Consider the following 17792-nt stretch of genomic DNA (forward strand, 5'->3'; position numbering starts at 1 on the left):
ATTTTCAAATTTTTAGATCAAATCGGGTTAGAATAAAGGCCCCTAGTGTAAAGGATGTGCTCGACTTTGACGAACCTGATGCTGGGTCTCTTGACCAGCAGAAGATTGATGAATCCAAGGTTGCTGAACTAGAGAGGTCAGTAATGAGAATTTAAAATCACATTTAGTCATGTTTTACCAGAGAATATCACAATATTTTCTTTTTCTTCTTTTTAGAATTACTCCAAATAATTTGGAGCCCACTGCGGCGCAGGAAAATGACACCCGAGATGGTGGTAAATCTCAAAGTATGAGCTCAAAACATAGTGATTCTTCTGACTGGGCCCCTTATGCAGGTTAATATGAAATATGGCTTTGACCTTAGACACATTTGTTGTAGTTGGTCACACTAATTCGATGAATAGTTTCAATGAAAAGTTTACTGCATCTGTAATTGTTTCAGGTTGGAGTTCAGATGAAGACTCCCCATCACCTGGCAAGCAGGATAAATGTGCCAGTCTGTATCAGCCCCACTTGCGTTTCCAAATTACCAGTGAGGATGGTTTTAGCGTAGAAGCCGACAGCATGGATGGTCAGTTTCGAGAAATCTTGTACTGGTACCATGAAAAATAAAAGCAATTGGGTTTCTTCCTATAATACTTGGGCACATTATACTAAGTTTCCTCCGCTGTGTTTCTTCAGTGGCGTGGAAGGCAGTAATGGATGGTGTCCAGGAGGCACGGATAGGCTGTCGACTGGAGCAGTTGCCCATCAGCAGGGTCAGCGGTGCTAGGGTTTTGGGTGTCCTCCACGATGCTGTGCTTTTCCTGCTGGAGCAGTTGCAGGGTGCTTCCCTCTGCCAGAAACACTGTTTCCGTTTCCACCAGCATGAAGTACCAGAAGAGGTGCTTCCTATCAACCCCAGTGGCTGTGCCCGCGCAGAGGTCTATGTGCGGTAAGTATCAGTAAAGACTATCTGAACTCATGTAGCCTTTGTCACATATTGACTGAGTTACTTGATTTGTTAGTTTTCAAGTTTGGAAATCAAAAATTACCTTTTTCACTCTCCAGAAAATCTACCTTTGATATGTTTAATTTCCTGGCGTCGCAACATCGCCAGCTTCCTGAGTCTAGGCCATGTGATGATGAAGAGGATGATGTTATGCTCAAATCCAGCAGGTTAGACACTCAGCAACATGTGAATAAAACATGTGAATGTGAACAGTAACGTGAATATAATACACTTTTTACTTCATAAGAGACTTTTTTCAGAAACTTAAACAAAAATCGTTCTGACCCAAACTTTTGAAGGGTAGTGTGTGTGTGTATGCATGTATAAATCTCAAGAGTGTATATATATAACGTATTCATTCAGGCATTTCAAATTCCCTTTAGAAGAGCCACTAGTACGGAGTTGCCAGTGGCTATGAGGTTCAGACACTTGGAAAGAACCTCCAAAGAAGCTGTGGGAGTTTACAGGTAATTCCTTCCAGAGTGATACAGGACAAAAATTAGCTGCATAAAATTTCTAATAACCAATCCCATAACAATCTCTAAAGATGAAAATGGTGTTCATTTTGTCAGCTGTTTTTTAATTTAATCTTTTAGTCTTAGTCCTGTGTCAAATGTACATTTTTTTATCATATTAAGTCAACCTTGTCCTGTTTTTGTTTTGCCAAGTTTTAGTCGACTAAATGTCTTGACACATAAGTGTAGTCAATGAAAACTTTGTCACAATTTCGTCATTAAATTGATAATCCTGGTTATTTTGCTCAAAATTATAATCACAGTGATTGTGGTCATTTGAGATTTTTTTTTCATTTAAGCACAATATTTCAACAAAGATCGCACTTTATTCTCAGTGTAGAAAGATTATTGTGTGCTTGGTTGCCAGATTGAGAAGATTAAGGAAAACACCAGGTAGAAAATGTACCCTTTTAAGAGAAAGGCTCTAATTGGGGGCTTTACTACATTTTAGTGTCGTCTCTTTTCGTCAACAATATTGCATGTTAATATATTCACAGTTATTGTTTAATGGCGTTGGTGTCGTCTCGTTTTAGTCATGGAAAAAAGGACGTCGATGAACATCATAGATTTTGTTAACGTAATTAACACTAGATGAAAAGTAACCACATTTCCTTGTCTCCATGATAGATCTGATATACATGGTCGTGGTCTTTTCTGCAAGAGGAACATTGAGGCTGGGGAGATGGTGATCGAGTATGCTGGGAATGTCATCCGCTCAGTTCTCACAGACAAAAGGGAGAAATACTATGATGGCAAGGTACATGTGATTTAAAATATCAATTTATCCTTTTGCAGTTTTCTCCAGGCTTATCTCATATAATTGTTTCTTTCCTAACCCTCTAACGTCTATTTCCTCCCTCTGTCTCTTCAAAGGGTATCGGCTGCTACATGTTTCGCATTGACGACTTCGATGTGGTGGATGCCACCATGCATGGAAACGCGGCGCGGTTTATCAATCACTCCTGTGACCCTAACTGTTATTCGAGAGTCATCAACGTGGAGAGTCAGAAGCACATCGTTATTTTCGCCCTGCGGAAGATTTACCGTGGAGAGGAGCTCACCTATGACTACAAGTTCCCCATTGAAGATGCAAACAACAAATTGCACTGTAATTGCGGGGCCCGGCGCTGCCGACGCTACCTGAACTAAAGTCACCGTGGTTTACTCTGGCACATGGGTGGAAATAGGAGGTTTGGGAGGGGATATTTTGGTATGGGTGGCTATTTTTGAAGGAAGACACTCATTACAGGTGCTTGAGGGTATGGAGATGAAGGATACACCATATTGATATTGATTGGCCAGGTGTGTAGCGTTTTTAGACCACCACTCACGTCTTGATTTGTTACCTCGTATGAGCTATATTTCCTACCCTAACATTCGACAACCTGGAAAGTCCTGGACTGGATGAGCCAGATGATTGCTTTGATTTAACAATTAAAAATTGTGACCTCAAACGAATACCCTTTACTTAACTACTTCACCTGTCCTTATGCTACTTTTCCCCAGCATACCTTTCAAATCTTGCCACTGGTAATACAGTAGATCTTTTCTGGAAGAATCCTTTAGCTGTCAGAACTAATGTACAGAGGTTTTCATAGTGGAAGATACCCTGAAGTTTCAAAGGGTGTGATTATTTTTGCTACTGAATCGGAGGAGTTCCTGTGATGGGTCGTCCTCAATAGCACCTTAATAATCTTTGCTCTATTTTTCCCCCATCAGAAATGTTGGCACTGTACATATTCTCCTGAACAGATGTACATTTTGGTGAACTATGAACAATCTTGCCACGCAACATAGTTTATAAACAGAAGCCTGTATGCTTCCAGAACATTTACATTTGTATATTTCACAGTGTGGTTTTTTTTTACATGGGTGCTAATGAATGCATCACTTAGAACATGCTTTTAAAAACAACATTCTAACTAAACAAATTCCCTTGCCTGCCACGTTAATTTAAGATCGAGTACCTTTGCTCTGAATGCATGTACAGACAGTTTTGCAGCATTCTGGGTCATGTACAGATTACCTTTCTAAATAAGACTTCACTCAAAGCCCAATTTTTTGACAAATAGATTTTAAGAACCCACTGTTTTTATGTGCTTTTATACTTTGGAGGGGTCTATTGTAATATTCTCCATATTAGGATTACTTGTGCAGTGTTAAATGTTCAAAAAACTCCCATCCTGATCAAAACATGCACATGAAATAGAAATATACAAACCCATACTCATGAATGGCGGGTTTAGCTTGAAACAGTCGACTTGCTTCTAATAGCCATGCGTTTGTTCCTTTCCTCATGCAGCACGTTTAGGCCGACTCTCATGTCCATTTTGTTTGACTACCTCAGTAGCTCAGTAAACCAGTGACAGCTAGTGAAGTTAGTGTGCAAACAATAGTAAAAATTATGCTGGGATAATCCCCATATAGCTTTGATTTTATGCAACGTGACTGTAGGGGTTGTTTGTTTAATTTGTTTGTTTTTCCAGGGAATTCCCGGATCCCTCTTCCCTCATGCTTTTGTACAGAATTGAAGTGTGCTTATTAAAAATGAAGACTGAGGCTTGATTCCATCACTGAACGTGATCCAACTCAAAGTGAAACTTTGTGTATAGTTGTATACAAGAATTTCTAAATCTGTTAAATTTTTCTACGCACTTTTTTTTATTTATGATGTTCTGTATGTAATAAAGATACAAAGATATTTGAACAAAGTACATTCTTGAATTTTTTTTTGTTCTAAATATTTTAAGTTGGCATGAAAACTAAATTGATCCTGTTTACTGTATTACAGAATGTTATACTAAATAAAAAATGGCTTCCGTTCTGCCTTTAACTTTAACTTGATTTGACCCATTAAAAATCTTGCAAATAGTTAATTTGGATTTATTAACCATTTATTTTGACTTTCATCAGAACATTTATAAGATTTATTATTTAGTAATGGTGGATTAGTGGGCAAGGTCATTTTAAATTTGGGGGGGAAAGTCAAAAAGTATTACATTTATTATAAAGTTGAAATATTTATTAGAATTCATTATAATAATTTAATAGTTATTTAATATATATAGATAATAGTAATTTCATTTAATTACATTTACATTTCAATTATTTATCATTCAGCATAAACCTGTATGATAATTGACCAGAATCATTCAATCTGATTTTATATTTCAATTTTGAAATGCAATTTTTTATAACATTTTCCCATGGTTCAGTTTATTTCTACTAATAATATAACAGATGGCACAACCAGATTCATTATTAACTATAACTAAAACCATAAAAAAACTAAAAAAAGTCAGCTGGTTGCCAAGACGATTCATATTTTTGTTTAGTTGAAGTACTACAATAATTAAAACAATGAACAAATAAACTACAATTTTTAAATATAAAACTACAGACATTTTTTTTTTTTTACTAATAATCCAATCAACACGCTCACGGTGGCTCACCGCGCTCTCCCAGCTAATTAGGTGCTGACACCTATGTATCAATCCAAAAATGCAAAAAAGGTCTGCACTCTAAAAAACCTTTATTATAAACAGGAGATAAAGTTAACAAACGTTTCGGCTCTTTGCCTTCGTCAGTGTGCTTACTAATAATGACATAAACACAACCAAATACAAATTCAAAATATTAAAAAAAGCTATTATAGTATGTCAGTGATTCTAAAATACCACTGAATAAAACAATTTTGTCCCTGCTAAACTAATCCAAGGTACAATTTTTTTTTTTCCAATTTGGAAATTTAACCTGAAATAACACCAACAGTAAGATGGTATTCTTAACTCAAATATTAAGAGTTAAATGTTTGTTTAGACCCATTTTGCTACCCATCTACCCTTTTGCCTTGCTTGGAGCTGACAAGTACACACATTTGCTCTGCTGTGGATGGTTGGTCATGTAATGACCCATGTAAGCCAAGATTCAGACAGTAAAGGATATTTTAGTGTGCACAGACTCACAGATCAAAACATAAGTGTCTGTCTCTTATGTCGTCAATAATATTCAGTAAAAAGTACACATCCATTGGTTTTCATTCTTTTCTGGCATGTTTAGTAGCCTACTTAACTCTATTTTTCTCTCTTTCAGCATAAGACGGAAACATGATTAAGGTTTTGGCTGTTGTAAGTTTAACTGCATTTCTCTGCTGCTACGGTACGTTGTTTTCCCTCTTATTGTGGTTGAAGAATTAAAATCAACCTTTAAACTTTAATAGACAAAAGCAGCATTCCTGTGATAGCTCTAACAATAATGTTCTGGACATATTGAAAATTGTTGACATTGTCTTTTGTGATAGTAATTCTTCTTGTAGTTTTTTTTAATGATTCTGTCTTTGTTTTGAAGGTGTGCAGAGTGCTAATCTATCACATCGTGATTTAAGAGAACAAATCCTCAACTCTGGGACTGTAGGCTTTTTAGACTTCCTGGACAAAGTCAGAAACGTTACCGAGAAAATAGTGAGAGATGATCAGTTCAGGAAATCTAGGTGAGACGAGCAGTGGATAATGTACCTTAAAGTGTCTGCTACTGATATGTAGGTTCAACAGCTTCCTGATCATAAACTTTTTCTATTTTAACAGGATCACTGTCCAAAGATTGGTGAAATCGTTAAGAGAGTTTGCAAAACCAATGAAAAATACAGAGAGTGCTAGCGGGAGCCAGGATAAGTCAGATATATTAACACAGTAAGTCGGTCCAACAGTCTCAAATACTGTGCAATGATAGTAATGTTATGTTTATTCTAAGCACAAGTCATGAATATAAATCTCAAATGAACCAGTTGAAAAGTTAGCATGATTCATAATACTGTGTCGTTACCTGGATGTTTTATGATAGATGTTAATGAGTTCTTTGTCCTGAGCAGTGAAACTGTTGTACAGAAAAGGTCCTGCACCTTCTTGAACCCCTTCCAACAGTAACTGTATGATTTTGGGATCCATCTTTTCACACTGAGGACTCATACTTAACTATTACAAAAGGTGCAAGCGTTCATTGATGTTCAAAAAGGCAAAACAGGGGTGTAAACTTTTGAACAGAATGATTGGTGTGAACTGTTTGTGTTTTGTTTAAAGATCTTTATTTGTTTTGTTTAGTACTGCACTTAAGAAGCTTCAGAAGATATTTACTTGTCTCACATTTATTTAAGACACATTTATTTATATACAGCACTTTAAATATCGTCTCAAAGCACCTTTACTTTTAATAAACAGGAAAATAAGAGCGTTAACGTAAAGTTAATCAATTATGAAACCAATTAAATTTCAGCTGTAAAGCAGATCTTCAGAAATTAGTGTTATTGTTCTCCTCAAGACAATTCAATAACAGTGTCAATGTTGCAAAGTTCATCATATATGAAACCATTTAAATTCAGCTATAATCATCTCTATGGAAGACAATGGTTTCATTATTTAGCTCAATTAGTGTCATTATCCAGCTCAATTCAGTTCAAATTTTGTTCTCCACCGATAGTGTCAGGGCAGTTAAATCGATAATGTCCCTGAATATTAATTGTTGTTTAAACCCTGATTCCAGAAGACAAAATAAGAATAATTTAGACCAATATCTTTCCTCTGCTTCCGCTATTGTTATAGTTGTGGTGTGGACTTACTCTGCTATTCACTTAGAACAATTATAATGAGATAGACGGATTTCTAGAACCTCATGGTTATAGTTAGAACTGGTCACAATTATTAGATAAAGAACAAATTTGTCTTATTTTGATTTTTAGTGATTTAAAAAAAATATTTATATTACCTGTTCTTTATTTTACAGGAGATTTTTTCAGTTCATGGCTGCTGGTACATTTGCGGCATCGATCAAGGAGATTGTTGACAAAATGTTCTTTCCGTAAGAGCTTTATCATATTTACACATTCTTAAAACACTAAAGGATCTCGTTTACTTCTGACAAGTTCTCGGAATCCCAATATAATACCTATGAATGTGCTCTACAGGTATTTAAACATCTACCGCCAGAGCTTTAAAAACGAGACGATGGTGGAGATCTGGAAGTAAGCATGTGTTCTTTGAGAGTGGAGAACACAAGATCCAGTGTTCCTTTGTCAAAGTGCTTATCCAAGATGTGATTGTGCACTGGCCTTACAAATCCACCATCCACACCATGTACCTTTTGTTTTGCTCATAACTTAATTTATTCATCTGACTTGTTTATTACAGAGAAGTGTAGTCATACTATTTCCAGGAGCCCCTCCAATCTACAGTAAACCCATGGAGTTCTTCAGTTACCTTCTGGCCAAGGCGTAGGACCTCTCTATAATTTAATTTAAACTTGTTTAATGTTGTATTTAAAATATTATCAGCAATAAGCTATGCGCAGATTCTACGGAGCCTCTAAAGGGACATGGTGAAGGAAAACCTATGAGATGGGAGGAAAAATAATGTCAATGCTTTTGCGTTCTCTTCCAGAGGTTTTGCGAGCGAAAGCAACGTGTCTTGAAGGAACACAACGTTTCTCGGGGCAACGCAAAGCTTTTGCGAGGGAATGCAACAGTTTTGCAAGCGAAAGCAAAGTTTCTTGGGGGAACGCAAAAGTTTTGCGAGGGAATGCAAAGGTTATGCGAGCGAATACGGAGTTTCTCGGGGGAACGCAAAACTTTTGAGGGAACGCAAAGATTTTGTGAGCAAATACTGAGTTTCTCGGGGGAACGCAAAACTTTTGAGAGGGAACACAAAGGTTTTACGAGCAAAAGCAACACATTTTTGGGGGAACGCAAAAGTTTTTCAAGGGAATGCAAAGGTTTTGCGAGCAAATACTGAGTTTCTCGGGGGGGGGAAGCAAAACCTTTGTGAGGGAACGCAAAGTTTCTTATGGGAGAACGCAAAAGTTTCTCGAAGGGAACGCAAAGGTTTTGCGAGGGAATTCGGCGGTTTTGCGAGTGAAAGCAAGTTTCTTTGGGAAACTCAAAAGTGTTGCGAGCGAATACTGAGTTTCTCAGGGGAACGCAAACTTTTTGCGAGTGTAAGCAACATTTCTTATGGGAGAACGCAAAAGTTTCTCGAGGGAACGCAAAGGTTTTGCGAGTGAACGCTAAGTTTCTCAGGAAACGCAAAACTTCGCGAGGGAACACTAAGGTTTTGTGAGCGAACAGTAAGTTTCTCAGGAAACGCAAAAGTTTTGCCAGTGTAAGACTGGAAAAACTGGAAGGACTTTAAGAGAGGGCCACTCTCTGAGAAAACAAAGGAAGTTAACATTGGAACTCCCCCTCATGCACTATTGAGACGAAGATCTCACCTCCCTCATCCTAATCTACATTTCTTTCCCCCATTCTTCATCCTGGCAGAGATCTCCCAAACTCACACAAGAATCTAAATGGTTTAATGTGAATGATTATCATAGAGTTTTATACATGTTTGATATTATTTTAAATGTCTCGGTGCGACTAGTACAAATGTCTAATTACCAAAGAAGTAAAACAAAAGGTAATAAAGTTCTTAAGAAGTTTAGAAATATCTTCCACGCTGGAGGGTGTGTCTTTGAGTTAACACCTTCTGACCATTTGATTGAATGCTAATTTTCCACTGCTAGCAAATGGTGATTTACAGGTAAATTTCCACTGTGGATGATATTTAGATCTGAAATGAGGTCTGGGTATATAATGAAACGTAGCGAGAGCTCGGGGCCTTTTCTGTATCTCAGATCAGCTCGTGAATGCTGAGGGACGCCGAGACTCAGCATTCATGTATGTCTTTGTCGGGTAAACATTTTTCCTCTTTGTTCTAGAGCATTTGATGTTTTGCATTGACTATCTTTGAATTGATTATGAAATTGTAATGATACATTTACCTGACATATTAAATTGTGATATTTGATTATTCTAATTGACATTATTTTCATTCAAGAGTTAAAAGAATAGTAAAACATTCACTCACATTTAATGATACACCGATATCATTTAAACCTTTTTCATTTATGGAGTCAGATGAAATAACGAGAAAATACATATGAGAAAATGTATTGCATTTAACCAAAAATACTTTGCCGCGAGAAAAGACAGTAACACGCAGAGACCTTCACCTGTATTATTGGAAACCCTCATTGGACCAATAAACAGGCTTACACCAGGGAACGCTAAAGCATTGACATATATTTTTTTCTCCCATCTCAAATTTTTTCCCATCACCATGTCTTTTTAGGGGCTCCATGAGATTCTGTGATGATTACACCGTGTCAACACCGGACACAACCGTTGACGTGTCGCATCTCGAAAAAGTTACCGTTACAAATCCATTTGTCATTCCTATTAGAAATATCGTGGGTGGATGGAGTATGTCATAAATTGAACGAGGCATCAGTTTACTGTTGGGAATTTGTTCTGTCACGCTGTGCTGAGTGTAGACAACATCACTGATTTTAATGGTTTCTATTATCGTTTGGCGCTTCGCATTGCACCGTTCACATCTAGTGTAGACACGGTGTTAGTAAAACATGCATTGTACTACAAAGTAATTTTACTTATAGTTTTTAAGTATAGCATATTAAAAGGTGACATTCTGTATTTTGACTGATTTAAAAGGGTGGTTGAGATCCCGGCTGGTGAACATGCTCGAAGCTGGGGTGGATACTGTTTTGGACATCGGAAAAATAGATTTTAACCAACTTCATGAGGAGTAAGAGCTGTTTTAAAGCCATGCTGTTAAAGCAAATAGCAACTATGGATTAATGATGCAATAAAATGCATTTTATATTATTGTCCTCCAAAATTAAGTGTTGGGCTAAAATGCATACATAAGCCCATGACAAAAAATTATTACATTTCATAAAGTGTAATTTTAACCACTTGTTGTCTCTTCCGAGGAGTGCAGATAGTTATGGATCAGATTAGAAAGAAAGCCTTTGAAATTTCAGTTTTGGAAAGGCAAAAAGAGAAGAATGATTTCCTTACATCATTAAGGTAAGAACCTTTGTTAATATTAATTCCAAACTTCAATATTTTACTTAATGACATCTTTAAATAAAAAAAATTGTCTTCTGTGTTTCCTAGAACCGCATCTGGACTGATTGTTTTTTACTGGGATGAAGTTTTGAAACACACTGCAAAGCCGTCGTTCCATGCGCAATACTTGGATTATGAAGTAAGACTATGCTACTGATTGACAGGTTGATAAATATAAAGTAAAATGAGCATTAAAAAAATGCCTGAATTTTGTATGTTACAGGCAATGGGCAGAGCTGATTGAGTTGAGAAACACAAGTGAAAAGTATCATGTGCTTTTAGACCCGGATACAAGGCATGGTCTTTTGAAGTAAGGAAGACATGTTGAATATTACAAATGTCATTTAAACCACTACATAATTAATAGTTATACCTTGGCATTTCTCATCCTTTCAGGCAACTAAAACTATTTCATAATTATCATTAAAACTATCATGATCCTTCTATTGTGTTCCCCCGAGAAATATAGTTTTTCCTCCCACCTTCCATCACAAAAGTTTTACGAGTGAACGCAAAGTTTCTCTGGGGGGATGCCAAAGTTTTGTGAGTGAAAGTCAAGTTTTTTTTTTGGAGGAATGCAATACTGTTGAGAGAGAAGCAAAAGTTTTGCAAGCGAACACAAAAGGATTTAAATATATTTTTTAAACCATTACCATGTCCATTTATCCGTCCTGGAGTGCCACGGTCCTTTGTATTTAATTGGGGTTTTGCTCCAACCTTAATTAAGCACACCTGAACCAGCGAATCAAGCTAATCCAGCCATGTGTTCTGGAGCTGGTTGAAGATACGCTCTACAGGACAGTTCGATACATGTGATTCAGGGCTTCTGTTGAATGTTGTTAAATAAAGCAATAGACCTTATTCAGAGCAGCACCATGACAGGTATGAAAGCGAGGCTGTAAGGGATTGGCTTACTGTGTTATCAATGGCATCCGCTGTATAAAGCTCCCAGATCACTTATAATTTTCCAGTGCTCATGTTATCTAGAGTTTTTCTCATCTACTGAAATTTCTTGGAAAGATATTTTTGCAGAGTTTTTCATCAGCAGAACAATCCAAAAACACATTAAATAACAGTACAACCCACTGAAGAGATGAATGTCTATCCCTCACAGCCCCGCTTTCATTCCCATTAAAAAGATGTCGCTGTTGTAAATAAGTCAACAGTGGTTTACAGTTCTTGATTTTATAAAACGGTTAGTCCATAAAAAAAATGTATTTAAACATTAATGAGGTCACGTGTACACTCGAATGTGCATCGAATGTGTTCTCCACCAATCAGAATCAAGGGCTGGAATTTTTATTTGTCTTTGTCTTTTTACTGTAACTGATTCCAATTTTCTTTTCTAGTTGGACTAAACTTCATTTTGATAAATTCTTTGATGCCTTGGCCCTGGAATATTACAGTCGTGGAAATGAAGCTCTTGGTTTGGACAGATTCAATCAGTCTAACTGGCAAGTGGACATCTATACTGCATGAAATTAAACATGATTTGTGATTAATGAATATGTAACCATGTATCTGATACTTTTGATTTGATTTGTGAGTAGCTTAAGGAAATAACAGTTTGTGATTCAAAAGTTGTTCATCTGTTGTTTCAGTTATTAATGACACGTAAACATGTAGATATACTTCATAAACTTCTGTGAGAATTTAGTCGATAATAATGACTCATCAAAGGTAAAACAAAGATGATCCCTCCATTTTGTTCAGGGCTACTGGCAAAAGCGCTGTTGTATACTCTCTTCCTGTTTATGGAAAACTTTCTGAAGTCGGCTTTGGGATTACTGAGATCAACAGGTTTCTGCACAAAGTAAATCACATAACCCTTATTCTTGAAGGGGATCCACTTTCAGGTAAGGAACATTAAGCATGGCTCATGTTTAATTATATATTATTGAATTAATATGTAAATCTTAAAATAGTAAGACATTGTTTTTATTTGTTTTTCTCTGTCTTGCAGACAGGCGTTTTTGTATGGCAGCATTAGGGACACTTTGTATCTGCTTAATCGAGTTATTAAACATGAGAAAGCCAAGAGCGAAGATAATCAACTACTACTGCCTTTGCGGTAAGAGAAAGTAAAAAACAACAACAATCAAACAGTGAATAAATTATCTTGTTATATGATCACCTTTCAGTAAAGACAAGTTGTATGATCTTATTAATCTAGAAGACTAATGCTTCGTGCTCTGTATGTAATGCATATATAATATATTCCTCTTCATAATCTTCTTTTGTTTGCTATAGCGTAATTAGGACAGTGTTCCTCAAAATTTGGAACGATTTTCTCTGGATTGAAAATTTCTTCAGCTTTGATAAGACTGAACTCCAGCAATCAGTGAAGTAAGAAATGTTACTTTTATCCTTTTTATTCTTCATATGTCCAGTATGGGGAGGTTGGAAATCTGGTTAAAACATCGCCTAATTCTGAGACACTTTGTTGGAAATTTAGCATGTTCTTGCGTATGATTTTTGCAATCAAATAATCAATCAGAAATGGTATAATTTATATTTTACAGTGAATGGAATCAAGTGATGAGCGTCGTCATTAATGAACTGTTGAAAAGTGAAGCATTTACCCGAAAGCAGCTTGAAGAAGCACCAAAGTAAGAGGAACAAGACAGATCAAGTGTTATTTTAGGAACAATTATTTCTTTATGAATACTTTGCTCTAAATATGTTGAGACATGTAATCTCTTCACTCCCCTTTTTGATTGAATGATTTCAGCTTTGTTTGATCTTTTTGAAATCAGTTTATGTGACTAGTTTTTTTTTTAATCATAAAGGAACTTTGTTCAAGCCATTCATCGGATCTTAGAGAAACTGAAGCAGTATACTGATCTGGTTGATGGCTTTGATGAAATTATTGATCCAACTGCTACGTAAGATTTATAATTTTCATACCATATTTGCATTTGAACAGAAGCCATATAGATAAATATACATTTTTATTCAATCTTCACAATTTTTTTCCCCCCACAGTGCCTTCGAGAGGTCAATGCATCGCACAAACATAAAGATTCATGAAGTCTGGGATATGCTAGTGGAGTAAAATCTCTCTATGAATAAAATGTCAGGATTGTATAGAGGCTTGTTTCCACCACAGAAAGAAAAAGGAAAAAAGAAAAGGTAATTGCAACTTTTAATCTCACAATTCTGACTTTTTTCCCCCCAGAATTGCAAGTCCGAATTGTGATATATAGCTTAAACTCACAATTGTGAGTTATAAAATCAGAATTTACAAGATATTAACTCAAATTTCTAATAAATAAAGTCAGAATTGTGAGATATGAACTCGAGAGAATAAAAGTCCCCAAGAATAAAAGTCAGCTCACTATTCTGACATTTTCTCGCAATTGCATGTATATGTCCAACAATTCTGAATTTATATCCTGAAATTGAAAAAAGAAAAGTCAGAATTGTGAGATGAAAAGTCATCTCACAATTACCCTTTTTTATTCTTTCACATGATTGCAGCTGCTGTCAATAAGTAGGATTAAACAAGCAATGTATTATTAACAGTACTTAACAGGCTGTAATTGAAATAAAATAAAATAAAATAAAAAATTCCATAATTAAATACAGAGTAAAAAAAGGATTTATTTTGTTTTTACATGATAAAAACTGTTTACTTAGATTTGTTATACATCTTCCAGCATCTGAACACATTAATCAACAACATCTGGATCTATTTTCATGTGTTCATTTTCACTTAAAGTAAATACACACAGTGTAACTGTCCCACTTAATATTAAGTGTCTTTAACTACCATGTACTAACATTTAAATGAATAATTTGATACAGTGCACTTATTATACTAGCTGGTCTCCGATACACAAGTGCAAATTAAATCAAAATCATAAATACTCATTAAAAATGTGTCCCTGCAGTATGAAATGGCAACAATAACAAAACTACAAAATTGATTTTATACTGGCATATATTGGTGAATACTTTTTTAGTTACACTGACCACATCAAAATTACTTTTATGTGACATCATTTTATGTAAATTTAACACAAATTGATCTTGAAAATTATGCAAGATAAGCAGTTCTATTTTATCAGTGTAAGCCCGTCTGGATCGGCCCAATGGAACGGGTGAAGGTCTCTGTGCGTTACTGTCTCTCAGCGTGGCAAAGTAATTTAATTCCATTTAAGCTTCTATCTGACTCCATTTTATATCCGACTCCATTTTATCACGGCCTCGAATTTAGGTTAGATAATTGGTTATCTGACATTATAAAATACATGATGTGGAGTGTATGATGCAGGCACTCCGCATCATTTAGGTTAGATCATTTTTTATTTAAAAAATACATGATGCAGACTAATTTGAGTTACAAATCGATCACAAAGTCGTCTTCAGAATCTCCCTAAATACTCAGACCAAGGCAGAAACCTCTTTTCAAATGTAACCATGAGTTCACGGTGGGAATTTGCATTAATCACCATCCCAGACTTACTGGGGACAGAAGTTGATTTACATGGCAGTTAACAAGCAGTTAACAAGATATCTCGAAGCTCTCCACCGTTTTACCTTTTGGGTTTTTAATTCTGTGGGAATGAGACCTTTGTACCAGTCGCACTGAGACATTTCAAATGATACCAAACATGTATAATACTATATGATAATTGTTCATATTAAACCATATATGGATATTTGGGTGAATTCAGGTAGGGATGGGTGAAGGGAATGATGTGTAAATTAGGAGGTGATCAACTCAAGTGTCATCGTGTCTCGAATGGGAATGGTAATATAGCAAGAGAGTTCAAATGTTTATTTCCTTTGTTTTCTCAGAGAGTAGCCCTCTCTTCCAGTTCTTCCAGTTTCTCCAGTCTTACATCAGTATGTACAAATAAACAACATTAACACTAGTGGAAAAGAGAAAGAGCATCCTGATTGGCTGCCTTTTACTGACCCTAAAAACTGGTGTTGACTGAAGATAATTGAGAAGCACACAAAACCATGGACTTTCATTATTGGCAAAGTGCATGAACTCATGGCTTACATTTAATTTAATATTGACAGGTTGCATTTCTTGCGCAAAAAATGCATAAGCCCTTGCAATCTGACATTTACTGTAAAATATTCATACAGTTTACTATTTACTATATTGTTACACTTTATTTCAATTCTTCACTTTATACATTCTATAACTATGAGTAACTTTTATTTCTCTCATTAGAGTATTAGTAAACTGTTTGGGTTGGTAGAATAAGTTGACATGTACTTGCAAAGTTATATATAGTCAGTAGAATGTCTGTTGGGGTTTTGCAGACAGTCTACTAATACTCTAATGTCTGGTAGTTGACATGTAGTTGCAGAGTTACTTATTTAGAGTGTCTAAAGTGGAGTATCGAAATAAAGTTAACAAAATATCAACCTGACCCAAACCTGATGTTAAACACTCAAATGAAAAGAGGCATTTTAACATGCCCTGTCTGCTACTGTGACCTTAAGAAGAGTTTACATTGAACCGATTCCCATGATTGCAATGAAGTTGATGTTTGCACAGATGAAAGTTCATATCAATGGAGATAAAGTTCAGTTTTGACTCTTGGCGTTAACGGACATTCCACAGTGGACATGTTGTGATCGGATTCTTAGTTTTTTGTTCTGAGAAAGAAGCAATATGAATAAGTCACTGGCCATCTTAATCTTAACTGTTCTCTCTAACTTCTCTCTAAAGGTAAGCTAATGTTTCTTTTTTTATATTTTTTAATTTGTTGTAATCCGGTGGTATTTGATCTCTTATTAGACACAGCAGCTCTCTTAAAAGAGTGATAATCTTAATCTCTCAATGTTTTTTTTTAAACATGTACTGCGGTCATATCCAGTCATTGAATGTTACTATTGCTTATTATAATTTAGTTGATTCTGATTTGATATCTTATACAGGTGTGGAGAGTGTGAGCCTAACAGATGAAGACTATGAAATGGCAGACAAACTTTTCACAATGGGAGCTGAAGGGTTTTTGAAATACTTGGACAATTTAAAGACGGCAGCAGAGGTGGTTGTGGAAAGAAATGAGATCAACAAAACAGGGTAAAAACCAGAAATGTAAGATACAGTTATTATTGTTGTTAACTAAAAATAAAACTATTGAAACATTTCTGTTATTTGAAATAAAGTTGGAATAAACTAATTTATACATATGAGAAAAATTTGAAATGTTGCAATGTTTGTAAAGTTAAAGCACTAAAATTATTAACCAGAAATAAATAAAAAATAAAATGAATTAAAAAATGTACCCCTATAGCAATATTTAAATAATAAACAAAAAATAAAACTTAGTATAAATAGCATTTAACATGTATTGCTATTTGCACTTATTGTAAAGAAAATTATTTTTGTTGATATACTTACAGTGTAATTATCATCTATTGCTAATTGCACTTATTTGCACCGCTGCACTAAAATAATTAACTATAAATAGATGAAACTAAAAAGAGATTAAAAAAAATGAAGCCTACATTTTTTTAAATAAACTAATAAAATGACAGAAGCAAATCTCGAAATTACTAAAAATAAAACAAATATTAAAATTTTAAATATTAATAAAACTAAAATAATGGGATGATATACAGTTAAATATGTAAGAATAAAAAAAGTTTACGGATATTTTCTTCAACACTAAAACAACACAATGTTGCAATTTAAACGTAATTTAAAACACCAGAAAACCGCTTGTGAAAAATTTAATACAGAATATATCTTCACATTAACACTATAATTGGACCATGTTTTTACAGATTTTTCTCTGAGCCTGGAGTGTAAATTCAGTCCCTCCTAACGCAACCCTTGTTTCCTGTGTTGTAAAGCACTGACATGCAAGACTTGTGGATTTCAGTGAAGAAGCTGATCAAGAGGATCAGTGCTAAGGAAAGAGTTAAAGGACATGACGATTTCATTGTGGCGCTGGTGTAAGTAGAACTTTATCCACTTGATACAATAAGTTTTGTACTTTATAATTATATAGTGATCTTGAACATTGAAATACTGATTGCTAAGGCTGAACATGATAGATTTAAGGAACTCTTGTTATATTTTCTACTTCTGAACTATTTCAAATGATAACATCAGTTTATTTGCTTATGTGTGTGTTTAACAGCATTTTTCAAAGACTGGGTGATCTTTATGTAGACGGTATGTTTCGCCTGTCGAGAGAATTTCCTTATGAGATTGGGTATGTCAGGCCATTCAGCTGATTAATTTATTGAAAAATATTGATTATTTGACTGGTCTCATGTCACAAAAGACTGATGACTCTTCTTCTACAGAGAATTTGGCATGTTTAAAGGGATCATCAAAAACGACACAATG

At 35.2% G+C, this 17792-nt stretch overlaps 1 protein-coding gene, 1 long non-coding RNA gene and 1 pseudogene across 6 annotated transcripts in view; all 3 read left to right on the top strand.

Moving 5' to 3' along the window:
* The window catches only part of kmt2ba (lysine (K)-specific methyltransferase 2Ba), a 30848-nt gene extending 26631 nt beyond the window's left edge, over positions 1-4217 (top strand). For all 4 annotated transcript variants that reach the window (XM_077195252.1, XM_077195255.1, XM_077195254.1 and 1 more), the window contains exons 30-37: positions 17-136; positions 217-335; positions 443-571; positions 682-934; positions 1051-1158; positions 1375-1458; positions 2134-2263; positions 2380-4217. In XM_077195252.1, the coding sequence (XP_077051367.1) occupies positions 17-136; positions 217-335; positions 443-571; positions 682-934; positions 1051-1158; positions 1375-1458; positions 2134-2263; positions 2380-2655 (1219 nt within the window). In that variant the 3' untranslated portion in view covers positions 2656-4217. The remainder of the gene's footprint in view (positions 1-16; positions 137-216; positions 336-442; positions 572-681; positions 935-1050; positions 1159-1374; positions 1459-2133; positions 2264-2379) is intronic.
* A 1137-nt stretch (positions 4218-5354) lies between these two features.
* LOC143701472 (uncharacterized) lies at positions 5355-13580 on the top strand (annotated as a pseudogene). Its single transcript, XR_013190116.1, has 18 exons — positions 5355-5487; positions 5605-5664; positions 5854-5995; positions 6090-6194; positions 7282-7356; positions 7463-7519; positions 7664-7768; positions 10053-10138; positions 10327-10420; positions 10511-10595; positions 10678-10772; positions 11812-11916; positions 12176-12343; positions 12447-12533; positions 12713-12808; positions 12985-13071; positions 13252-13347; positions 13448-13580. The product of XR_013190116.1 is annotated as an uncharacterized LOC143701472 (transcript).
* A 2801-nt stretch (positions 13581-16381) lies between these two features.
* Positions 16382-17651, top strand: LOC143701730 (uncharacterized). The gene is made up of 3 exons (XR_013190159.1): positions 16382-16514; positions 17291-17392; positions 17581-17651. It is a non-coding gene; the product is annotated as an uncharacterized LOC143701730 (long non-coding RNA).
* Positions 17652-17792: the final 141 nt, after the last annotated feature.

The sequence above is a fragment of the Siphateles boraxobius genome, unplaced genomic scaffold (genome assembly GCF_051911475.1).
Source record: "Siphateles boraxobius isolate OS27281-9 unplaced genomic scaffold, OSU_SipBor_1 33, whole genome shotgun sequence".
Lineage (NCBI taxonomy): Eukaryota > Metazoa > Chordata > Actinopteri > Cypriniformes > Leuciscidae > Siphateles > Siphateles boraxobius.